Consider the following 26,715-nt stretch of genomic DNA (forward strand, 5'->3'; position numbering starts at 1 on the left):
AGAGATACATCTGAGTGGGCCCTGATATTGTAGTCTTTCTCTTTAGAGTATGATTCTGATTATAAGCTCAGTCTTACAGCTCCCCCACCCAACACTCCCCTTAAAATTTGTAGTAAATAACATTGTCCAAGTTAGTGCCGCGTACACTACTCTACTCATGTCTCCTTAGCAAAGCCCTCTCTGCCACAGCTTCGGCTAGAATGGCTTTTGTTTACAATTTCACCAGCTGAAAGACTCTTTTGAGAACACGAAAAAAAAAAAAAAAGGAAGGGAAAGAAAGAAAGCTGAAGAGGCCACTATGAGGATCTAATCTATGGCTAAGACCACCCCTTGACTGGCAGTCTGCATTGCCATCAGCTGTATGCATCATGAACACATTTGGGTTTAGATCAGCTGTCTGTGCCTTCTCCCTCATTAACATTGATAAAAGCGATGGCCTCTGCCGGGTGCACAGCATTCCTCAGCATACCAGCTGCAGCTCCATCTTAATGCATCCTGTGGGCTTGGAGAATTAATTAGTTCTGATAGTCACCATGTTTCAAAATGATGGCTGTCATAACCCCACAGATAAAATTACACACCCCTGGCATTTTCCACATTGCCCATTCAGGCTCTCCATAGGCTGCCTTTGGCTTCCTCAGATGTATGGCACTGGAAAGATTTAACTTGCCAAACCTATTTTTTTTATCTCTTTGTTATGTTCCAATTAAGTCTGTGTTAATCAAATGCAGTATTTCCCAAATATTCCCCCCTCCTTTCCCCAAGCCTCCTCCTAGGCAACTTGATGGTTTGTACCCCCCTTCCTCCCACCTACAATTAGCATTCAGACGTTTCTCTTTGGCAGAGCCAAAGCCTCCCTCCCCCTAGGAAACCTTCTTCTTTATGAACACATTTTATCTTTCCCTACCCGGCTGCAAGGTGCTTTAGCCAGTTTCCAAACAAAGAGCAAAGTGACTTCCCTCAGACATGTGGAGCCTCAAATACCCCTGTGACAGTTTTCCTGCTGTGATTGGCTCTAAAACAGAAGCCACATACAGTAAAAAAACAGTAATTCATTTATTTTCTGCTGCTTACTTCCAAATTAGTAAGTAAGAATATTAAATTTAGCTCAATACTGCCCTCACCCTTGACACTCTCTAAGATCTCACTAACCAGGTTGCACCCCTGGGAGAGGAGCTAAATTGCAAGTAGGGTGGGACATTCCAAGAAAGCAGTACCAGCTTTTATCACACATAGCTCACAAATGCAACGAGTCCTTTGTTTCGAAACAGTCTTATTTCTTTTTTATTTCTTCCTCTAAGATGATGCTTTTGCCATATGATTGTGAAATAGTTGAACTTCATGTAAATCTCTGAGAGTTCATCAAATGCTGTTCAGCCATCTCTGGCTGAGAGAGCTTTAAATTCTGAAAGTTAAGGGGAACAATATACAATGCAAGTTGTGCAGTCAATAATCGATTAAAAAATTTTTAAATGCAAGAAATTGTGTGATCATCAAAACTGTGTGGAGGAAAGCAAGTGCTGCAACCATCATGTATGTCTGCCTCTCCACTATTTTTTTTTTTTTTACTTTTAAACTGACCTCATAAACTAGTGCCTGGCTGTGAAAAAAAAGCAACTGCCTCATTGTAACACTGAAATAAATCGTAGTACAAACATTGTCTTCAAAAACATCTACATAAATGAAGCATCATGTTTTCTCTGGTTGGTTGACATTTTCAGCACAGAAATAGGAGTAACTTGAAGAGAGGCAGTAGGTGGAAGAAGAAAATAAAAGAGCAACCAATTCACATCTACTTGAAGCAGGAGCATCCAGTCCAGGAATGCAATAGCAGAGCAAAGGTAAGTTGTGACACACACAAGGATATGCCACAGCATGTTCAGTTGCAGAATTACAGCATACACAGTGACTCTTCCTAAATTTTTTCATCAGGTTGCTTGCACCTTGAATGTTTTCAGAGGTACAAGGGTGACTAGCAGCTGAAACACAGAGCATCCAATTGGTTGGAACATCCCCAGGGACAGTTGGCTGAGCTCCCCCATGTCAAATTGATCCCAGCTTTCAGGTGCATCCATGACCACAGTCACTGTCACTCCCATATTCCTTGTTCTCACTTCCCTCAATTGTATCAATATTATTTAAAAAAAAAAAATAAAAAAATTCCAAGGGAACAAACTCCACAGAGACATTTGTATTTTGATATTTGTCATCTAAGGCTTCCAAAATTTTCATCTTCTTGCAGGAACCAAAGATATCCAAGACCTCTCCACCATTCCAGCTGGACACAGAATGAGATACAGCACAAAGCTAAAATAAGATATCCTGGCTAAAGCCAGGAAAAAGTAAGAGCAGGGAATGCAAGAGCACAAAGGTCTCAGGAAGCTATATAAGCAGCAAGATAACGAGGATGACATAGCTTGCCACCACGACCATGGAGGAGGACAGCCCCAGAAATACATGGGCTGCAAGGCCAGGACAGGATGCAAACATGTCAAGAGAAGGAGCTGGCAGATGGCCAAAGACAAAAGTTGGCACAGTTGTGCCAACACGCAGGAGGGCAGCACACATTGATGAAATCCCCACTGGGGATCTCAGGGGACTCCTCAGCATTCTGTGATCCAAGCACAAGGGGAGGAAGGACTCAGGTTCCAGCCTACCGAGAACACCACTATCATGTTTCCAAAAGCAAAGGGCAAAACCTGCTAGTAAGGGCTTCCTGCCCATGCCAACAGCACACCAGCACACAACACCAGCATGGCACCTCAGGCCAGGACAGCCTCCTCCCAAGCAAGGCAGTGTGCCAGCTCCCTGGCTGGGGAGGGACACTGCCACACTGCACAGGCTGCTTTAAACACTGAGGTGACACCTTCCCACACTCCAAGGCCCAGGGAACCCTGTTCTGTGTGCCAGGGGACCTATTAGCCTGTATTTCTGCCCAAAGTAGGGCAGGAGCTGGCCATGCAGAGTTATAGTTAGAACCTGGTACAGTCTGTATTTAACCTCCACGAGCAAGGAAAACGCCCATCACCAAAAGGAGGAAAGGGTGTCTGGTCCCTCTGGAGCAAGGAAAGTGGCCATCATGGCAGTTGGTGGGGAGGTCATGCTCTAACAAGGGAGAGGAAGGGAAGGGAAAAAGAGTTTACTTCACACAAATGCCTATACGGGAGGCAAGAGCAGATAACAAGAGAGCTGATGTTGTTGCTCTTTATCTCAATCTACAGAACAGGAAAGGGACGTGCTCAATTTACAGCTCCTTTCATCGCTGTACTGTCTGAAGTGGTAACACAGTCAAGAAACCCATCTGACCTCAAGCTGCTGAAGAAGCTGTTGGCTCCTGCCATCACCTACACAGGGACCAGGCAAACATGTTTTGCCCACGTAGCACAGACCCTTCCCAGTCAGACACTCTGTCCATGCTCCAACAAGGCACAGCTGCAGCAGAGGGAGGACAAATTTCACTCCCAAAAATCCCACAGAGAATGGGATGTGGCTGTGAGCTATCACCACATGGAAGAGAAGATCCTCCAGGATTCTGCTCTTGCAGAAAAACCTGAGCCATTCCTTCTGCCACGCCAGACTGTACATTGTATGCAAGGCCAAAGCAACATAAAAGGCTTTGACCTCATAAAAGAGAAAGACCCCTTCTCAGGGACATACATATTGTCAGCATGTACATCACAGCCCCTGGCTGCTATCATGTCTGCATAAACAAGAAATGATTTACCTTCCTCATCATATAGCAGAAAGGAACAGGATATGATGAGTGCACAGGAAACATCTTGCCCTGCTGTCTCCTACCAGCAATTTTGCAACATTCTATTAGAGCATATAACAAAAGTAGATTAAATTGTACATTATATTATATCACACTTCTTTCTTTAGGAAAACAACACAAAATTAAAGATAAGATGCAAAGCACAACTTTGTATTAAGGCAGTCTTACGGAGTGTCTTCAAATGATTAAAAAAATTATGAGGTCAGAGGCACCAAGAAAAGGTGACAACCTGGAGGCATCCAAATTATCAGATATCTAAGACACAAGAGATCTTCCCTTACAAGACTGACCAGAGAAGCAGCAAAGAGTAGCACTAGAAAAGAGCTGAAGAGCTCTGAGAAGAAAGAACAGTCTTGCTTTTGACAAATCAAATTGTCTGCGTACTGGTCCCTCCTAACCATATCCAATAACATATCTGAGTCAATTTCCCTCTGCTTAGCTCCAAAAAATGAGTCAAAATTATTTAACAAAAATAGCAAAAATGGGAGGAAAAAGTGCCCCTTTTATCCAGCTAACCAAAGCTGGAAGATGTTCGTTTGGTTTCCTGAGATAAAAGTCACTAGTATTTCTCCCAAAACCACATTCAGGGGACGCACCCTTGCAGTAGGCTAATTATATGGCTGATAAGACAACTTCAGAGATCCATTGCTCTCCTTTAGATCAGTTAAACAAATGAATGATAACAAGCACAGTAGTTACTCCAGTCCCCTATCAATGCCCACCTAAAAGAAAAAATCATCTTCTGTCATAACAACTCAGTGTCCTTCATTTTGTACTGTCAACAGTTTCAGAGAGAGGAATAAATGATCAGAGCCCTGTCAGGATATCCTGCCATTCAGTTAGGAAGGCTTTATTCAGCTTTCCAGTGAAAACTTTCAGCTAATACCCTGCATTTTGGAATCTCTCCTGGCTGGGCAAGCTCTGCATGCCAAATCCCACACTCATTTACATTGGTGAACACAAGAGACCTGTTAAACTATTTACCTAAGAATGCAGAAGAAATAGCACCTCTGAAGAACAATCATTTTATGTCTGAATTTGAGTTTTCATGTTTGGAGGATTCTGAAAGAACAAGAATCCAATTTTTCATAATGGGAAAAAATCCAGGTTTTTTATTCTTTTTTGCTTTTGTGGTTGCAATGAAACTGTGTTCATCATCACAAGTCCAAGATGAGGTAAGAAACAGCTTTTTCTTTAAGTAATGGATTATTATATGTCTGTATTAGTCTGTGTTGTAGACAGAGCAGTTATCAGATACTGTATCCTATAGAAGAAAAACCCACTTTAACAATCATTGATGTATATGACACTGAATTATAAACCACGAGCTCTGTAATTCAGTCCTCTGAAATAACAGAAATGCATCTGTTAACTCCCCATGAGAATTCGGCTCAAATGGAATGTTATGAGTACACTGAAAAAGTCTCTGAAAAATGGCAAAGGTGGCAAAAGACTGTAGCTGATGCATTTGTCAAAAGGAAATTCTTAGGATTTCTGATAAGTCAGAAGATGAAAGCAGAAATTTTCCTATAGTGAAAATTATCCACTCTACTAACTACAAGAAGGGATAGCTGTTTCAGATAAGTAAGGAAAAAAAAATTTAAGGAATTGAGTTTTTGAAAGTAATTGTACAAAGTTATAAACTTAAGATCTGTAGTCTTTTTGGGAAGTGGTATGTTTGTCATGTACAAATCCTACGGATCTGTGAAATATCACAACATATGTTTCCATCACCCTTGTAGAGAGGCAGGAAACATTGGGTCACAAATCTAAACCAGGAGTTCAACAGTGAGACATTCACTCCTCTAAACTGTCTCACATCACAACATGAGACTTTAACTTACTGTGTTCTGAAATAAAACCACTTGTAGGAGAGGAAATAGAAGGGCAGAGATAATTGGAGGGGGGGGGAAGGCACTTCAAGTGTTTTGTTGTTGGTTGGTAGGTTGGGTTTTTTAAACTGAAAGATATTTTGAAATGTACAAAAAGTACTAGGAAGTATGTTAAATTTATTCTATCTCTAAAAAAAAAAAAAAAAAAAAGGCACTACAAATTCAACTTTCTTCGATTTTCCCTAAAACAAAAGGGGAAAATGAGGAAATGGGAGAAAGATGAAATAACACCACCATTCCTAAACAGTGTTGTAGAGCTGGTTGTAGGGAAAGTTTATAAGTTATTTTTATTTAGATTTTACCTTTTCAAAAATCCCTTTGAATTTTTTCGTGGGGTTCCTTCTTTTTGATGACAACATCTGCAATAAGATCATTTCAACCACTAATGCCAACAGCTTTTCCACTTCTGGACCTGAATACCCTACAGGCCCAGTAGATTATCCAGCCTCAGGCTGACATCAAGCAAGTGCAAGGAGCAGGGCTTCAGTAGCATCATTGGTAAAAGACTTAGAAAAATCAACCAGCACTCCAGATTTTATGATTCTTCAATATTATCAGTAATGATACCACCCAGTGGAAATGCTCATAGGATTTCATGTGCATGAACTGTGCATTTGTGCTCCTTGGTTCTTACTCCAGCGCATGGGTGCTCTGGTGCTTTCTTTAGGGATGAGATGTTAAGGTGGCCATGCTGGTGCTGAGCACCAGGATTATTGGAAACATTCAAGCTCCCTCATGTTGTTGCCTCATCAGGTGGTTTTGGAGGGAAAGCGAGGTTCAGAGGTGCTCTGGTTTGAGTGGGAGCCTGATGCCCAAAAAGCCAGGTCTTATCCAGTGCTTCACTGGTGCTGGGTTCTGCTGCAAGGAAAGGGAGGCTACTCAGCCATGCCAGCATGGCACTGCTCACCACTGCTTTACCAAGTGTCTGATCAAGCTGTGTCCACATTATAGCCACATCCAGAAAAAGGTCACATTTTTACTTCAAAGATACCTGAAATGCATCTACACAGCAAGGGGCTTCACTACCCAAACACTTGAGCACTACCTAAATTAGATTTAAACAGTGCATTTATAGACTAAAATTTAACAACTAAATTGATGTTGAAATGTACTTATAACTGGATGATGACAATCAAGGGTAGTCCCTCAGAGATTATGAAACTAAATCTCCTCATCATGTCTGTGATACATCCTCATGAGCTTTGCTACTGAAGTGTTCATCTCTCAAGAGGAGAAACCATAGGGGTGAGGGCCTCATTCAGGACTACCAGGTAATGGGACATGTAGAAAACCCAAGGTGCCAGTGTACCCACCTAGACCAATTGTGTGCTTCTGCAAAGAGGCATCAGCATCCTACATGTGCCCAGAAGGTCCAGTACTATCTGGACTGCACAGGGTCATTTTGCTGGTTTTTAAAAATCATATTCTGCATTAGATAATTTCTCACCATTTGTGAATTATAAACTTACTTCTACAAATAGCAGGAAGAAAGAAGATGAAGCTGACATTAGGTGCAGTTCATCAAAGACTTGCTGCTTTAAAATAGGTTGACTGTTAAATTGAAGAAAACAGACACTATATTAGGTATATAGACATTTTCACATCTATGATTTCTACAACTCCAAAATATAATACCACTACTGTGACAACACCCTAAGCCTTTTCTCCTTTTATCACCTTCTTGAGTCATTTGTCAGATCTGTATTCTTGAAACTAGGACCACAACAGCAAGGAGCACAAGCCTTTGGCATTTAAGTTATAGCACTATAGTCAGGTTTCCCAAGACCTTTGGTCCAATACAGTGGTGCTGATAACACAAAGTCCACTTTCAAGAGCGACATTGTTCCACAGGCTTGTGCTGTGCTCTCTGTGTTCTCAGAGCCATGAGAAACCTACTCCACACCTTGTTTAATTTTGCCATTGAATAGAGAAGGCACTTGTCGGCAACTTTGGAACTATCACTCCTTAGACTGATGTTGTCTCAGTAACCTGGCTTTTAAGTCTGATGAACTTAGCATTTGTTGATAAAGCACTCTTAGGAAAAATATTACACTTAGAAGGGTTTATCCTGCTGTGGTTGGACATATTTTCTGCAGACGAGGCTACTGCAAAGCTCTAATATGTGGTCTATGACATAGTTTAGCTCCAAAACAGGAGCTCCTGTTGAACGGGAAAGAGTTTGTGTCTGGGAGTGAGAGCAAACCTGAGGTAAATTTTTTCAGAAATGTCACTGGGGACAGAGTCTTTCCTTCTTTTTAATTATTCTTTTCCTATTACAGATGAAGAAGCAATGTGATCAAAAGCTGCTCATTAGAATGAAAACTGAATGTGTACCTTGCTCTTTAAACCTTGACACCCAGTGCCCTGCTGGTTACACCAAAATTACCAATGGGACTGGGATACCAGACTGCAGGTATCTCTTCTGTCAGAGCTTTTCTCTGTTAATGCTGTTCCTCATGAATTAGAAAATGTTAATTCATATCACAAATGCTCTAGTCTATGCAATTTCATTACAGAACATTTGCTATTGGCTTCATCAACTCCAGAACTCAAGCTTCATTCAGAGTACTTGATGCTTAAATTAATCAGCAAATGGTATAACAGGAAAATAAACATTGCTACTAATGAGTATCAGATTTTCTTTTGAGTGATATCATATAATCTCTTCCTTGTTTTTTCTTCATACTTGATATGAATGATACAAAAATATATTAAAAATATATATAGTATCAAATTACACTTATGTATTATCCTTATCATATATTATCATGTAAATAATAGATTTTTAAAACTGCTAAGTTGGGGAGGTGAGGGGGTGAAGGGCAGGGAAAAAATCTCAAAGCAAATCTGAAATATTGCCTTTCAGACTGAAAAAAAAAAAGAAAAGCAGTATTTTAGAGAAAATGCAACTATTTTGAGTTTACTTAGCATTTAAGTAACTTTGATATTAAATAATTTTTAAAATACTATTTCAAATCAAAACTTACAGAAAAAGGCTGTATTTATGGGGGTGGGGGGGGAAGATAAATATACTGTTCAAAAGAAACAGGATCCAAGGATCTTTTTAGACCCTTACATTCCACATATGTTTTAATGAAGAAAAAAAGGCAGATCAGTGCAACTAAGCTTAAAATGCTCTTGTCTGACACTGAAAGGAGAAAAGGAAGTCAAGAATTTTATTTTTCCCCATGGGAGGCTTTTAAGTACTTTAAAGAAGCTCCAACTTCTTCTCCTCAGGTATTATCTGGAAATTAAAACACACACACTTTCTTTTCCGGGATGTCGGCATCATTGTGTGAAGGAATTTGAACAACCTGAGTGCTGCCAGGGACACTGGGGCCCAGACTGCATGAGTAAGTGGTTTTGGTTTGGTTGGGGTTTTTTTAAAATATATAGTTTGAACAGAAATAAAGCAGTGACTTTCATTCTTTTCAGAACCTGTTGCTATGAGAAGTTTACTCCTCAGAGCTTGTTACAGAAGTAGAAATAAACAGCAGTTTTCAGCTAAAACTTAGAGGATTTAAACAGATATTCAAAGTTTCATTTAAAAAGAAAAAATATAGAAAACTTAAAAAACCTCAGGAAATCTCTGGTTTTGAGATTTTCAAAACAAATCATTTCAGTCAATGCCTGCAAAATTATTTCATATTTTAAAAGTTAAGATTTTCAAACTACAAGTTCAAATGTTTCATTTTAAATCAAAATCACCCTCACCTGTGTCTGAAATATTTCCGAATCTCTTTAGTTCTCTACTTTCTGATGCAGGTAGGGTCTTTTCTTTTAGCTCAACTTGAAACAGTTTCTTGAACTGCCAGCGAATCTGAAGGCCGTTACTGAAGCAGGGGTAATAAGCTACCCCTTCCTCAGGAAAAGCCTTTCAGCATCTCCACAAGTGCATCAAATCTCTGGCTGCCAAGATAGGCATCAAGACCCACAGAGGAAATTTCCCTGCCCAGCCAGAGTGTTTCCTTCTTTAGTTAATGGCGTCAAGGTCTGTTTCAATGTCTGTGAAGTCCTTTTGTCCACAAAATAGATTTAAAAAAATATAATTTTAGCCCAAGCTATTATTTAAGCAGTTATTTATCTACTAAAGCAAAACAGTCCAACTTTTAGCTACTGCAATAGAAAACACAAGAAAATATCTGAGTGCGTAGTACATGGTCATGTGTTCTTCTGAACGTAACCACTTGAGGTTGGTGGTTTACCATCCCACTGCCAAATGCAGCCTTAGTGCTCATCATCCCATATTGAGAGTGCCTGGGAAGCCACGCAAGGGACATCAGTAGTTCTGGAGAGGAGCAGAATTCACTACCCCTGAGTCTGTAACACTGTGTGAAGGAAGGTGCAGAGGCAAGGAAGCCCTCTCTTCCTTTGGACAAACTTCCTGACCCCAAAAAGTAAGAAATCAAGGTCTCAGTATTGTTTCTGCTGTCATTTGTAGGAAGAAAATAGCTCTCTATGTTATCACAATCTCTCTAGTAGGATACAGCACAACCTGAAATGTTTGGAGGAAAGACGGCCCTTCCTGAGGCCAGTGAAAAATCCCTGACTAGGGGTTTACTTCACGTTTAGCATCTGATGGCAAGGACAAAACTAGGTCTTAAATAACACTCTGACTTCCTCAAATGATAGCTGAAATGCACAAAGTGAATGGAACATCTCTTGTCCCTTTCCTTCCCATGAAGCACACCAAGCCATCCAGCCACACACCAATTCGTCTGTAAAAAGTCATAAAGTCAAAAGGGAAAAGTACCAAGTGGGGAAAGGTCCAGGGGGAAAGATCACAGCCTTTTAATACTGCCAGTATAACCCAACCACAGGTACCACAGGTGGTGGATCTCAGATGTCCCCTGTCTGTAACTGATGGACCACAGCAGGAGCTACTCCCTACCCCAGCACTGGTTCCCACTCTGGGCAAATATTTACATGACTCCAAAGAAAAGCCTGGGTACCAGCTGAAAGGTGTATATGACCAAGTGAGTAGAAAGCACTGTAAGACTAAAGGGGGGAAAATTGTGAAAAGTTAAAAAAAAAAAAGTAAAACAAACTAGAGGAACAAAAATAAACTTAATTCTATGCAATTAAATGGTCCAAAACATATCTTCACAAGTTCTACCCACTGCTTCGGCCTCGCAGGGAGTCAGGTGAAGCGAAGGATTTTAAGAGGCTGCATTTGATGACACTCAGGAGGTGCTGAATTTAACTACATGAGGCAAAAAAAAGGCTGATAGGTTTAAGCTCTTTTGGCCTAGATATAAAGATTTGACCTCTATACTCTGACTACTGTAAGAGATAAGCAAGAACATCTTTTTCTCACTGCTTTTCAAAAAACATCCTCAATAAAAGCAAAGGTCTCACTTCTCCCCAGGGTGGCAGCAGGGGACTGTGCCCAGCATTGCTCCTGTGTCCCAGCACTGCTTCCTGTGGCCCCCCTGGTTGCAGGAAGCACTTTACCCACCTACCCAAATTTGTACAACGATATGGTAAATTTGCTAAACTTCTGATAAAGCTGTCCCTTGGTAATGGTATCAAAACAAGAAACAAGATATAGTGAATACAAGGGGAAGTGTAATGAATGCCAACTGCAAAAAAGCCTATTTTGTCAACAATTTTAACATAACATTTCCTAGAAGTTATACCATAAACTGAGTTTTCTCTATCTTTGCACATTCAATAAAGCATCAACGCAGGTAACATTTTCCCACGTTGTGCAAATACTGGAGAGCTGACACAAGTCCTAAAGATGAGATTTAGCTATCATACAGTAGCCAGAAAACAAGATTCACTAAAAGCAATTTTAAAGATTAAAGTATATATATTTATTACTTTACCTCAATTCTGGTTATTTCACCTAAATTCTTAATACGTATTATTTCAGCATGTACAAGACAAACTGCACTAAAATTTTTGTCTTTAAATTTATTGGCTTTTCACAAGAAGCTTACCTGGATGCAATAGACCTCACAGACTACATTAAGGAATAAACTAAGAAATATTAACAGGCTGGTACAAAGCCAAAGCTTTCAGTGAAATTAGACGTATGCATAGGTACATCAACTTATTTGCTCATCACTCCGTCCAAATCAAATTCATTTTTTATTAAAACTTCCACATTACTTAAATACTCTAAACCAGGATTAAGTTAGGCAGTGGGAGCATAAATCCGGTGCTGCCCAGCTCCACTCACACAGAACAAACTCTGAGACTCTTTATAAGCAATAAATCTACGAGCAAAGTGCATCAGAGTACCTGTGAGACCAGTAGGAGTTCGATACATTTAGATACCACTTGCATCTGAATTATGGTACCTAATGGGAATTCTAATTACAGGAAGGAAGGGCTTATAGAAGAGAGTTAATAAATCATTTCCAAGGAGGGGCTGGACAACTATGAAAAATAAGGGTATCCCTAAAGGAGAAAAAAACCGACAAAATTATTTCCTATAAGATACTATAATATACAGTTCCTATAGACAATCTTTTAGTAAAAATTTGAATTTTGAAACATTTCAGACAAAAAATAAACTATTTTTATTTGGAAATATGGTCATTTTTTCTTATCCAATCCTGCTGGCTAGGGTTTTTGTTCAGACTGTCCCACCTGGTATCCACTGCCTGTAATCATGGTTTTAGCACCAGAGGATCTGAAGAGCATAACACATCTTTGGCACACAAGTTTTGTTAGTGACCCCAGCCCACTGGATGGGATTTGCTTGTGAGATATCCAAATTCAAAATTCCAAGATCATTTGAATCAATTATCACAGTCCTACGAAAGTAGCGGGGAAAAGGAAAAACTTTCCACATAAAGCAAGTGCAATCTGGAGGGTGGGAGGGTAAGTCTTATTAAACTCTAACTTAGCATCAAATGTAACTCTGAGAGCAAATTTTCAGTCCATCACAGTTGTATTAACATACAGGAGTGATCAGGCAAACTCCACTTGCATCAGAAAAGCTAACAGCTTAGAGTGTCTGCAGGGAGAGGTGGATTTTCAGGGACAAACTCATATGGTACTTAAGAATAAGAAAACTAACTTTTTGTTCAATCCTTTGACTGTAGTCACTAGCTTAAGTTTACAGACAAGAAAAGACTGTAAACAGTCTTTACAGACTGCTGAATCTGAGATTCTAGTGAAGAGATTCGGGCAGTTGCAAAACAGCAGCTGTCACCCAAAGTCCCTGTCTGGTCCAAAACCCTGCAGCTTCTGAGGCTTCCAGACTGTGCAAGGGGAGCATAAGGGTCAGAGAAAGCTGACTGATGGCTTAATCATTGTCATGTCTAGCATGTCCAGGAGGAGCTGCATCACCATGCAACGGGAGAGGACACTGCTCACAAGGTATAACTGGAAATGGAACGTGCACTTGTCAGGTATGTCCTTTCTTTTAAATGAAAAAATACAATGATAGCACGTAAGCTCTGCTAAGAAACAATGCATGTTTCACTGTATAAATACAGTAAAGCTAAGTATTCCAGAAACAGCAGAGAAGATCAGCTTGGAGTTCATTTTTTTGCTTGGATTGCATTAATTTTCACACTATTATTTCTTGAGCATATTCAGGTGAAATTCTTAAAAACTTTTTTCATCTTGCCTTTACGAAACAGGTGTTTTGAGTTCCTCTATTTTTTTAGAGTGTGTTATTATTTATTACTTTTTTTCCTAATTAGAAAGTCCTTACACATGCGACTGAACTCTCAATACAATGTTCCTTTGCCAAGAGTGCAACACGTAGTGCTTAACTTCAGGCAAAATGATTTTTTTAAGAAAACAACTCAAATTACTCTTTTCTACCTCCCCCTCTACTGGTCGATCTTTTCTTTACATCAAAAATGCTTCCTCTGGAGACATGTGAAAAAGAGACAGAGAGAGAAGTAGTCAGAAAATGCAACATAACAGTTGTAAGACTGATTAGGGCATTAGGATTGATTACTGCAGTTTACTGTTAACTTGATAGTCAGAACATCTGATTTGAAGATCTACAAATTATTTTTAAAAAAGGTGGAGGGGGGAAGATTATTCAAAAGACAATGTCTAGATTGTGGTAGTTATTTTTTTATTTGCTGATTGAACTTTCATGTTATTTTCTTTTGGCAGTGAAAGAGGTTGTTTTCAGGCTGCTAACCATGTATCTATCTGTACTGAATAGATGAGAAACCTAAATTTTGATTTCTGTTGTGTAATTCACAGAAAGGGTTTGGTGGGACAGCCTGTGAAAAATGTGCTGAAGATAATTTATTTGGTCCTGACTGCACATCAGGTAAGTTTGAGTTTTCTTTATTTGATTACATAAAAGAAGGTGAATGAAAGCTGTATTTAGACACTAAGAAATCACAGTGAAATGCATAGAGGGCCTAAAGGCCTCTCAGTGTAGTGGTACAGAAACATCTGCATCTTGTCTTGAATATCTTTGTTTTAGCCAACAGTCAAATAAACTAAGGATTAGAATCATCCATGTGTTCCCACAGGTATGGCTCCCTGTTAGCCAATTATCACATTATACATTTTTCAGCCTAAGTTACGGATTTGCATTTGTTTGATCTAAATACAGGAGGTTGTTATGGTGTTTAAAATATTGGATGGGAATATATCAACTGCATCATATGTCATGACTTACAGTGTTTTGGTAGATTTTCAAGCATATCCACAAGCTGAACCATCTGTATGCAATACTCATGTGGTATTTAAATAAGTATATCTGACTCAAAAAAAGGCCATTTTTAATCAGGCCAAAATCTTTCTAGCCTAGTATCCCATATTGGAGGCCAATAGTTTATATCTAGGAAAAGAGTAGAAGCACCCAGAGACTGTCTCTGAATCCAACTTGCTTTTGCTCTTCACTCTATTCTGTGCCAAGGAGCTCCACCATTCTGTCAAAAGTATAAAAAAGGGTGGGTTTGGTTTAGTTTTGGGATTTGACTGGTTGATGATTTCATTGATTAGCCATACTTCTGTCAGGAGAAATGGAATATTGAGGTAGGGACCAAAACTATGTGTATTTTTTACGATGTATGCGTATCACAATTGTATATATTTATACAACATTTTCCAGTCTTGCTTGTTTCTTAATGATCTCTAGTATTTTATTTACCTTCCTGATCCTTGCTGAAAATTAAACTGACAAACCAGGAAACTGTCTGAAAAAAAATTTTAAAACTGTCTCATTCTGAAATGGTAATAGTTGCTTGTTTATCTCTAAGTAAAACTCCCTTTCTCCCCTCAAGATCTACATAATGTTACTTCTAACGAGTTACAAATTATCTCAATTTTAATAATCTGTATTCGCCTTTCTACACTAATCCTACACCGCTGCTGACTCAAAGGCCCTTTTTCCACCAGCTGTCCACTGGATGACAGTGTTGATACACAGAAATGTAGCTGAGCCAACATTTTCATGAATATAGGGTACTTGAATGAATTCAATACATACAGGTAATTGTTTTCCAAGAAGCTACTGGAGGATTCAACTGCATAGTAATTTAAGCAACATTTTACACTTTAACTTTCAGATATTTGAGCTCCTCCAAGTTTTCTAGAATAAATAAAATATAAACAATTTTTCATTTGTGGCTAACTGCTTTTCAGTAATACCTTAGACATTCCTGGGTTTTATATTATGAGTACAAACACAGGTAAGAAGTTAATAATTAATTAGTGCAGGTGACTTGCAAGAACACAGGATATATTTTTAAGGGAAAGAGGATATGCTACCTCACTGCAGCTTAAACATGAAGTCACCAATACAACTCTGTACATCTTATAGGCTTTTCCAACTGTAACTGTAAATGGCCTTTTTAAAAAGCATCATTACCACAATTCAAACAGTTATAACTAGAAAGCTTTTTGAGTATACTTAAGGCTTCAGAAAACACTTACAGCAGGGTTTCATAGTTGCCTGGACTCTGAATGCAGCATCTTGTGTGCTTACTGTCACAGGGTTTATAACCAGAAATGACAGAGCACAGGAAAAGGAAAGAAGTCTGAGACCTACACTGTGATTAATTATGCTTTTAACTAAATAAATTCTGTTTAGGGATGGGGAAAAAAAGTCACAAAACTCATCTCTTCTTGAGGTGTTTGAGAGACACCAATAGAATTGAAGCAAACTCAAGCAATTTGTTAAGAGTTATAAAAATTGTAAGTATTACTTGTTATATCCCACTTTGGCTCCAGACTGTATGTCAAATTTTACAAGTTTAATGGCATTAGCAACTAGTCAATTTGGTGATTATAGTGTGTATTCTGTGAAGATTTTCAGATCTCGGGCTATTAAGAGCCTTCAAAAATTAGTATTTTTTAATTTTTTTGCACAAATTTACTCATATGTGCAACTGCAAATACTGATCTTCTCATTAATGGAAGCATAGAAATTCAGGCACTCAGGTCAAAGCTTGGTTTGCCCAAAGTTATTGGCCAGTACACTATTTGCTATGAGTAAGCACTAATGATGCCTTTCTGAACACCGTTATTATTCAGTAAAGCAAATCCATTTCTCCATATAGTTTGTGACTGTGTTCATGGAGTATGCAACAGTGGAATTACAGGGGATGGAAGATGCAGTTGCTTCTCTGGATACAAAGGGCTCAGCTGTGATCAGCGTAAGTAGATTGTTTCCTATGTAAGATACATTCAACATCTCTGATACGGTTAGAATTCCCAGGGACAAATGTGAAATTATTTTCAGGTTAGACACACAAGAGCAACCAAACATACACCAAACCTCAAATCCCGTCTGTAACTCCCATAACTATCATCACCACTTCAGTCAGCATAAAAAAAAAGATGACAGCAATGGGATCGATGGTGCCTGAACCAGGCACACTTTGAAGTGGTTTGCTGCAGAATGCAGTGTCGCCTGACACAGTGCGCAGGCATAGTTTAACCTATCACCCTCTGTTCCTCAGCAATAGCTGAATGTGAGGCCTTGCAGTGCCCTGCAAACTCCAGATGTACTGCTTCAGGTGAGGATGGAAGACGACTGGAATGCACGTGTCTGCCCAACTATCATGGGGACAGTACACGATGTGAACGTGAGTAATTTTCATGTCTACCTAGTTCTTCGAATACAACATCATTACTATTATAGGTCAGGTATATGGAATGTGCTTTTGAGCCAAATCTCACCCTCTAATTTTTCATGGGTTCATATCCCGTAGCACAAACTAGACTCCTTCAGAATCACATCCATCCAATTGCTAACAAGTTTCAGCCCACGAAACCAGAATAAAGGTAGGAAACCCCCCTGAAATACATAGGGTGCATACGAGGTCATCAGTGCTTACAAATCTACTCCTGCCATCTCTCTGCTTGCTAAAGTTCAGCCTCAAAGCTTGCTTCCATAAAAATCAACAACGGGGACCAAGGACTTATATTTACTGAACATCCATCATGTAGCAGCTCAGCTACATCACTGAGCATAAACTCTACAGAAAAGTAAGGCTCGTTTTAGCTTTCCTATTTTTCATGAAATGAAGCTAAATAATCTCAGCTAGAGGAAAAATGTGGGAGTCTTTATAGACTCCTCAACTTGCCATTGAATGCCCAAATTTACTGTATTATGAGTCCAGACTTTCCTTCTTCTACATACATTACATCTTACAGCACCAGCTTTTCCTTCTAGACCAACTGCAATGAAGAAAATTGCTTCATCTGACACTGGAAGCACTATTTAGTAAATGTTGGCTTGGATCAGGCCACAAATGCAATGCTTCTTATTCTGTCTGGGAATACTTGCATTCAGTCCTCTTGGTCCTAACTACGGTGTCATCCTCTCTGCATAGGACTGAACACCATCCAAGGGCAAGATATTAGCAGGTCATTCCTCAGGGAATGTGAGGTTCTTCTAGTAGGCAGCACAGACAAGTAAGACACAAAGAAAATTCAGAAACCAGGTGAGAAGTAGGATGTTACTATCTCTCCCTCTCTTGGGGTCTATATTGATGCAGCCTGCATGGATGCTGATCCTCTGTCCCAGCACCTTTAGATAAGTGGTTTAAGACAGTGTGTTTTAAATTTGACTGGCTGGGCAGCACAGATCAAAGCTCCTCCAGGGAATCTAAGTATTTAAGTGAGGATAGTGGTGGCTGCCTCAGGCTCATCTTGGAGGTAGCATTGTTTATGCTTGATTTTGAGCATGTGAATATGTGTGTGAGCTTGATTTCACACTGGAACAGAAGAGAAGGCTTGAAAAAATGAAGCTGAGCATTGTCAACTCTCTCAGTCCCAGCTGAGAGGTAAGAAAGGGAAGAGAAGAGGGGAAAACAGTGAGAAGCATCACTTTTTAGGTGAGTCCATGGCCTGCCATCTTCTAGGTACACTGTGCACTTAACCATAACCTAAACTGGACACAAAGATGTACGAAGATGCTTTCCAAGCACTGCTTAATTTTGAAAAAGAACAAGCAATGCCATTGCCTCGAAAAAACTGTTCATGGAAATAACTAATGGTCTTCTAGTGCAGTCCTGTAAATAGAGCAGTGTTGAAGACCCAACCAAAGTACTTGCTGGCCAGTTTTCCATATAGCTGAACTGATGACATTTTATTGTTTAATTACCAGAAAGAAAACAGTGAAGGCCTATTGTCTCGAGAAATATTTTCCAGCTGATCTAACATGTGCTCAAAGCTTGTACAGACCTCGCACCACCTACCTGACCTTCTCTAGTTAAAATCCACTGCAAACGAGGAAATAGTTGTGATATTTTAATGAGCGCGTTACAGGTTTTAATCTGTTTATACCTCAATTTGCCAAGTTAAGAGATCATTTCTGTTCAGAAGCAAACAGTTGGTTGCTATGTTAGCATTCCTCCCTTCTGCCTTCATGCCGCCACCATACTTTGGACTTGGCTGTTATGAAAAGTTTAGTCTACCCAGGCTTTGTTTGGCATAGAGGTGCCCTGCTAAATCCTTGTCTTCAATTTGAGAACTGTGGGCAGTAATTCATTTACCTCACTTCTTTTTTCACAAGCTATCAACCCATGCTCCAAAAAGGTCTGCGATCCCAATGCTGACTGTGTTTACCTCGGACCAAATCAGCACAAATGTACTTGTCAGGAAGGTTACAGAGGGGATGGTCAGATCTGCTTACCTGTAGACCCTTGCCAAGAAGCACACGGGAACTGCCCTGCACAGTCCACCATTTGCATCTACGACAGTCCAGGAAAGGTCAGTGTTAAATGAGGGCCCCAAATGTTTCCTATGGCAACTGCCTAAGAAGAAATAATGCTTTGTCTCCAAAAAGGAACCATGCAGGTATGGAAACAGGTCTCAAGGAGATCAAACTCTATTCCTAGATTTGGCATAAGCCAAACTGATGAAGAGTGAGTACCTTTAGCTCTCTTTTCAATGTATATATATCATGTTTCCCCCTCTGAAAATGGGAATGGCAATGGTGTTCTTTTTTCTGAGAATATTTTGGCTCTGATTTGCCTCCCCAAAGTGGAGGCATTGAAATTAATCTTCTCCCAGTTAAATTTTGTCTCTCTGACCACAGAGGGCCTGTAGGACTAGTACACAGGTACCACAGATACACGCCTGAAGTTAGTTTATTTAGGAAAGAAGTTATCTGGGTCTTTGGGAACAATCAATGAGTGGCACTTTATATAGACCACACATTATTCATGATGTTGAGAACTGGCTCAGATTTTGGTGTGTAAAACTCACATCATCAAAAAAGCAAGACTTCAGAAGACTGTGCCAGGTTTGCTTGGAAACCCTGAAGAACCAAAAAGGGACTCAATCACCCAGGGTCGTTCTGCAGTTCATGTTCATGTCTCGATGAGCTGCACATAGCTGACACCCACAGGCTGGTGTGTATAACAGCAGTGATGATACAGCTCATTTGTTAATGGTGTGCTTGGGCACTCCTTTCGGGAAGCAGAGGGCTGTGGGCTGGAACAGAGGTAAAAAAATTGACCTAGCCACACTGATTCTAAATGTTCTCTGGTCAGAAAAGGGAATCTACAGGGCTTTATCTGAAGAAAATTTATATGAGAATCAGTAGTCTTCTGGAGTGGATAAAACCTGGAAAGGAGCTGTATAAATATGGGTAAGCTTTATATTTGCATTTGAACTCACCAGGTGATTAACTAAGGCTCACTGTCTTCAAACTCTAGTTCCAGAAAGTATGCTGAAAACCACAACTTTTGCATGGCTAATTTTTCTCTCCCCTCTCACATCCTTCTGATTTAGTCTCACTGTGAATGCAAGGAACATTATACAAACTTTGTACCTGGGAAAGGATGCAGCATGATGGACATCTGTGAAACAAACAACACCTGCCATAAAAGAGCTAAATGCTTAACAGTTGCACCAGGACAGATTACGTGAGTCCTTTTGCTTAATTAAGTTTCACACAGTTTCCCTCTTCCCTCAATAATGGGTTGCTAAAACAAATGCAGTGGATGAACACCTCCTGAAGTTATCATTAATGGTCTCTTTATCAGGGGCAAATTACAAGATTTAATGGGGTTAGGGTCAGCCAATTAACATAGTGTTAGATTTCATCAGACCATTTGGTAATACCTGTTAAGTTTCATTTTTATAGCACTCAGAGGTCATTTCTACACTAGTAAATTAAAAGGACCAAAACCTCTTTTCTCTTTCTGAGGACAAGCAGCGTTGTCTGTCTTACAGCTAAACTCTCTTCCAAAACAGAGTAACTGCCTCCTGGCAGCAGTCCCTGGCACATGCTATCCCTTCGACTGTGCCTGGGCACTGCCTGGGAAAATGCTACTTGGTGTGGGCCAGAAACATGCCAGGCAGCATGCTAAAAATTAATCAGCATTAATTATCATGGAACAGCGCTGGAGCCCTGCCTCTTTTTAGTATACTAATACAAATACAACTTGGGAATCTGACCCCCATGCTGTGAAAGCAGCACCAAATTCAGAAGATTCCTCAAAATCTCGAGTCAAGCAGGTGGGAAACCGCAAAATTTCTGGCAGAGTTTGTTTTCCTGTACAGAAGTATGCTACACAGATGTTAGAAAGAAATTCAATTTTTAACACTTAACTTAAGAAAGCTCTCTTTGTTAAGCCAATTCTCACAGAATTTGGCTTACATGTTCCTGTAGGCCAGTGATGGCAAGAACTGGGTATAAAGAGCTGTTCCTGAAATGTTAGTTTTCAGGAGCTGAGAGTTTGAATGACAAAGACAAGACAGGCCATTAATTGTAGGTTAGGAATAAATTATCAAATAGATCCTTAGACAGAAAGCATTCACTCAGGAGAGTATTTTTATTGCCAGTTCTTGTGTCATCAGGGAGCTTTCTCTTGCAGTGTAATATGTACATCACTTTTATGGAAGATATTGTGCATTTCAAACAAATTTATTTAGAATATCCCCTAGTTCAGTTCTAGACCACAGTATAGGACTCAAACTGCTTAGTCTATACTCATGCTATACTTAGAGTACTTGAGTTGAAACTTTAAAATAAAATTCCACGTCATACAAATCAGGAGATTTTTTTTTTCCTAATAAATCACTGTTTCACTGTTGCAACAGAATTTTCAAAAGCTGAGGAAGTTTTGAGGATTTCAGAATGGGAAAATGAAAAATTTTTGAGTGGGGGATGGAAAAAAATAATCCAAATGCTTTGCACATCATTCATTCAATGACACTTAATGGCAAAAACAAGTACAGAAGAATGGAGTGGGATCCAAATCAAACCAAAACTACCTATTTGGCAAAAAAATTGAAACTGTATTGAATAGTTTCCAACTAAGGAAAATCCATTTATGAAAGAGGAAATTTACAAAGAAAAACATTGATTGGAAAATGTGGGCACAATAAATTAATTCTGATAAGTGACAGACTGTATTTTGGCTGCATCCCAGATTTTAAATGTATTTGGGAGGGCTTTTTTTGTCATTGTTTTTTTCCTTCTCCTAAAACACAAAACTGTAACAGAGGCCACAAAATTGCATTACCTCCTTTCCATTGTTTTGCATTTTGATTTTATTAAGGATACAGTTATGCTATTAGCTTTCCCCATATAGACAGTTCTACTTACTCCAGAATCAAATTACTTGTACAGGAATAAATCTCTCATACATGCAAAGATTGAAAAAAGACAAACGTTTAGTTTGTGAATATAACATAGGAACCTCCTCAAAAGTCAAAATCTCCTCTGTTTTATGTTCCCACATACATCTTTCCTGAGTGAGTGCTGACACTTTTCTATAGCACTACTTCAGCACAGTAATCATGTTCAGTCTTACCCAGAAGCTACGAAGCTTCAGCCAGTGCAGAATTACACTGCATATTAGATCATAACCTCTCTGGTTTCCAAGGAGAAATGCCTTTCCATCGCTCAAACTCTATTATTTTCTTTCTCAATTCCACTCTTATTTTTACTCTATGTCTTCAAAGCAGAAATTAGTAGCTTCATAAACCAAAACTCTATTATAGAGGTTTGGTAAAATGGAGACAGAAAACTGATGTTTCCTCTTACAGTGAGATAAAAGTTTTCTTCCCCGTTCTCCGAGCAAGCTGAAATAGTAGTAGTTTCCATCTTTTTCAGTCCTGCCTATACTGTCTGTGCAGCATCCATGAAAACATCAAACAGTTAAGCTTAGGTAGTCCAGTAGAGTTTGTTGTAAAGCTGCACCCAGCCCACACGCCATGCAACCAAAGCAATACCTGTAAATCCATATGCACTGTGAGTCGCAAAGCAGTTCCTCCAGACAAAGCTAAGACAAAACAGATCTAGTCGTTCACCCAGCTGGTCTTTCCCAAACCCTGCCACACAGAGTAAATTACTTCATCAGATAAATTACTTCATCAGAAGGGGTGAGGGAACAGACAGGTTGAAGGGTTCAATCCTGTGCAATAGATGCTAACCTGTAATTGCTAAATGCTTTCCTTCAGCATACGAATCCAAACTATGTTACTTGGATGCCCACTCAGTTATAAGCAGTATTGTCCTCAGAAGGGAAGTTTCAAACTAGATAGGTATTTCTGCAGTTCATTGTGACCCTGGAAATGATAGCCAAAAAAAATTACTCTGTTTAACCACCTGCTTCTTTATGGACATTTGATGAAAAAGAGAAGAGAGCTTTATTTTGAAACCTTAATCTGATTTGTGCAATATTTCAAGGGTAGTTCCTTTTTTCTACTAAACTATTTCTCAGCTCCTTTGAATGCTCAGGTTTTTTCTTCTCTGTTCAGAAGTGGAAGGGGGCTGTCAACATCAATACAGCAATGTTTACCCCACCAGAAGAAAGGGATCAGCTCCCAAGGAACAGATGCTCCTCTATCCCACCCTAAACCTTCCATCTGGGCTCCACAGTCATACTCTCTCTGCACAAGAGGTGCCCTTAAAACTAACAGGACTCACCATCAGAATCACATTCTAAAAATTTAAGGTGCTTTTAGACTGCCCTTTTTACCCAGAATCAGAAAGAAGCAAAGCTTGAGTCTCTTGTCCCAAAATGCAGCACCCCTTTGAGACTGTATGCGGCTCCCCAGATTGCAGGGACTCTGGGGATTTTCAAACACTATTGCTATCTCTAGAGATACAGCTACAGCAGAGACCATATGTGGCAAACAGGAGAGGGTTTGGCGTTGGGTTGATACTGCTGTGGGGCAGATGTGAGTGGCAGATGTGTGTTTTTAACAACCAGCACATGCAAATGATTAGGCCATTAGTTATATAAAGAACGTTTTTTGCTCACACAAAGTAATGTTCCTTCTAATGATGCCATTAGAAAAAATATCCAGAGAGATAAATCATTATGGATAGGGCTTATATGAATACTGAACACACTACAGACTTAATTAGGAAAGGTACAATTAAAAGCCAGTTTGACAACACATACCATATAGCTGTTTAGCTTACTAAATATAGTTAGGGTTTTTTTTCTCTGTGTATGCTGATGTGTGCCTGCTTTAATTTTAGCACTAAGGATGAGTAAACAACTGAGGTGACAGCTCTAGCCAGTCTCCCAAGTGCAGGCAAGGAGGGGCTGATTTCCTGAAGACTGCAACAGAAAGAACTCAGATTGGCAAAACCGGCAGGCATCAATGGCCCCTCACATTGACAAGGTTTGAAGAGTCCAGATGATTTAGGAAGTATTAACCACCTCTCCTGGTGAACAGTCAGGCTGACACAAGGTCAAGGTACACCCAAGACCTAGTTGCTTTTCAGAATGCACAACCATTTGTCCCCACCAGCACCTAATAGCAAGCATATGTCAATCACATTGACAACCAACGATTTCTTCCCCACCTCTCTCATGAAGCTGAGGTCTTTCATGGTCACAATATTGCATTTCTATAAGGAGTGTTCCCTCCCTTATAGGACAGAAAATGTAAGGCTGATGTTTGTGGTGGTTCTTTCATAAGTTTACTTTACATTTTACCTTGACTGCAGCACACTACTTCAAATGTAGTGGACATTGAGCCCATCTTGAGGCATTGCCTGCCCATCTCTTGAGCACTGCAACCTGAATTTGTTTTAGATACCCATAGTACTGTCAGGCATTCTTCACTGGTATCTCTCACAGCCTGGAATGCCCAGGCGACAGCCAAGGTGTTACATATGAGATGGTATTTCCAGTACAGAGACAGCAACAACACAAGGTATACATCTAAAAAAGCATGGGATTCTGTGCTTCAACAGCTTCAGGGGGAAAAAAAGATAATGTTGAAAGTACAAGTATTATTGCCAAAATCATTGCATTTCTTAAATGGCAGGATAAAACCCACAACTTTACTTTGTTGAAAGGACTGACAACCTTGTCTGCTTTTTCTACAAGACCCATACAGCTATTGCAAGGACTGATGAGCTGCCATCTCCCTCTTTAACTACAATTAATCCTGCAAAATCCCACATCATTAGTGAGGTCTTCACAAAACAGCCTCTCTGCTGCCAAGGTAGCACCCTACACATTTATTCTGTACTCGCTCCTCACCCACAAACAGGCAGCTTCAGTAGCTTTCTGGGCTCCAGCAATCACAACATTTTGGGACCAGAGGCTGCACTGCAGCCAGGGACATCAAATAGCCCCTGTTCAAAGGGGTCCTGCAAGATAGACATTGCTCCCTCCTGGCCCAGCTGACAGGAGAACATCATGACAGGAGAACAGGCAAGAAACCTTCAGGCTGCCCTGCACAGTGACATACTTCATAGCATGCAGAAGCAAAGATTAAACTAAAATGCGTTGGTGCTCCCTGAAAATGTCTTCAGAGAAGCAATAGGTAACACCTGGTGCCAGTTTATTATGACACTACAAGGCACCAGCACACAGCTAAAGTCACAATCTCTTCATAGGTGTACATGCCAGGGGGGCTCCGTGGGGAATGGTTTTGTGTGCTATGGAAACATCATGGAGCGCCTCCAAGACCTGAATGCAGAAGTGGGAGGACGGTGGCAAGGCAAGCTGACATCCACCCTATCGCTTCTGGGTAAGTAACCACATGCAAGCAGCTCCTGCCCAGTGGGTTGTTCTTGCCCTGTCTTCCCCAAGCCCACCTGCCATAGGAAGGTGCCACAAACAGCACGGCAGAGAGTGCATGTGACTCACTGCAAAGTCCTCAGACCATCTAAAGCTGCTTTGCTCATCACGCCACACAGCATGCAAAAACTTCCAAGCAGGAATGCTGAACTTGTTTCCTCAACCCCTCACACATCATTTAATATCACCAATGGATTTCATCCCGTAGTGTAATAAGTGGGATCATCCCACTTCTTCTTCTTCCCTGCCCCCATTGATTTGGACAATTGAGATTAGATCTAGAACAACACACAGTAGCCCACCAAAAACACTGTCATTCCCAGCTGGGTCTATCTTCCCTAGACCCTAATCATCATCAGCAGCATTGCTTTCACCAGGATAGAGGTTGCAGGCAAGATGATGGGACTGATCCCATCCATTGTCTCCATCAGCCTTAGGACCCCCCAGCAGAGCACCTCAGCCATAGCTGGGTGGTCTCCACATTCCAAACTACCTGAAGAGGTGAGATGGAGCCCCTGTCAGGGCTCACAGCTTCCAGCTCTTCATAGTTACTGCAGTCACCTTGTGAAGCGAACAGCATAATTACCTTCATCATCTTCTGTTTCATGGCCAAAAATTTGAGCTATGAACAAATAATGCTAAAACTGAGCTGGATCTTTGAGATAAACTTGTAAATATGAAAAAAAAATCTTCTGTTTAATATCATTTGTTCAGTCCTTTTCACAGAGCCCAGCAATTAAAATGAAGAGTATTAATACCTAACTAGAAGGGAATGAGAATCCCCCATAGCTGGCCAAGGGCAAAAACTGGCAATGACCTTCACATTCAGCACTGAAGACGAATACCCATTGCCTCAGCACTGAGAGCTCAGCTGCAGTTTCTTTGTGCATTTCTCCTTATGTGTTTGAAAAATGCCCAATGTGCTGAGTACCACCATTTGTTAACAATCCAGATTTTATGTTCTTTGGTTATGTTTTGGACATAAATATGCTGTATAATTTACTAGCCAGAAGCTACAAAGACACATTAACCACACAGGTTATCTTACATTACATTCATTACACATTGGTGTCTTTGAAAAGCTAAGAACATACAGATGTTTCATAGGATAGCCTATTAATTTTGAGATACAACACACCTGTAATGACTGTAAATATTTTGTCAGTTCTGATTTTATACCTCTAGAAAAAGAGCTGAATATTAGAAATATTTAATGCTTTCAGCTGTAGAACCAGTGGTCTCATGCTGCTGTCTTGGACACAGAAAAAGTCGCCGGGTAGTAAATGAACTCTAATTAACTTTCGGTGCATCAGTTTTGATTACCAGTTTTATGTTTCCTGATATTTGCACTACCAGCAGGTTATCCCTCACCCTATGGAGACTGAATTGATTTAAAGCAGAAGGCTGTCTTCCTGTAAGGACACATCTCCCAAGAAACTATTGGTTTCATGTTCATTGCCCTGGCCTGCATGCCACAGAAGCATTCTGAATGTTCTGCCTCATTCTGTGTCAAATATGCAGCAGTACCTGGATTTCACATCCCATCTGTCTCTCATCTTTTAACAACTTGGATTCAGAATCTTAAATTAACATTTAATAA

General features: G+C 40.0%; 1 protein-coding gene across 4 annotated transcripts in view; it reads left to right on the plus strand.

Annotated features, from left to right (window-relative positions):
• Positions 1–4,674: 4,674 nt before the first annotated feature.
• The window catches only part of STAB2 (stabilin 2), an 85,031-nt gene continuing 62,990 nt past the window's right edge, over positions 4,675–26,715 (plus strand). For all 4 annotated transcript variants that reach the window (XM_027656874.1, XM_027656888.1, XM_027656879.1 and 1 more), the window contains exons 1-10: positions 4,675–4,950; positions 7,947–8,080; positions 8,905–9,020; positions 12,949–13,034; positions 13,852–13,921; positions 16,164–16,259; positions 16,566–16,691; positions 18,626–18,822; positions 19,849–19,982; positions 24,932–25,065. In XM_027656874.1, coding sequence (XP_027512675.1) covers positions 4,804–4,950; positions 7,947–8,080; positions 8,905–9,020; positions 12,949–13,034; positions 13,852–13,921; positions 16,164–16,259; positions 16,566–16,691; positions 18,626–18,822; positions 19,849–19,982; positions 24,932–25,065 — 1,240 coding nt within the window. In that variant the 5' untranslated portion in view covers positions 4,675–4,803. The remainder of the gene's footprint in view (positions 4,951–7,946; positions 8,081–8,904; positions 9,021–12,948; positions 13,035–13,851; positions 13,922–16,163; positions 16,260–16,565; positions 16,692–18,625; positions 18,823–19,848; positions 19,983–24,931; positions 25,066–26,715) is intronic.

The sequence above is a fragment of the Corapipo altera genome, unplaced genomic scaffold (assembly GCF_003945725.1).
Source record: "Corapipo altera isolate COAL_440 unplaced genomic scaffold, ASM394572v1 1, whole genome shotgun sequence".
Lineage (NCBI taxonomy): Eukaryota > Metazoa > Chordata > Aves > Passeriformes > Pipridae > Corapipo > Corapipo altera.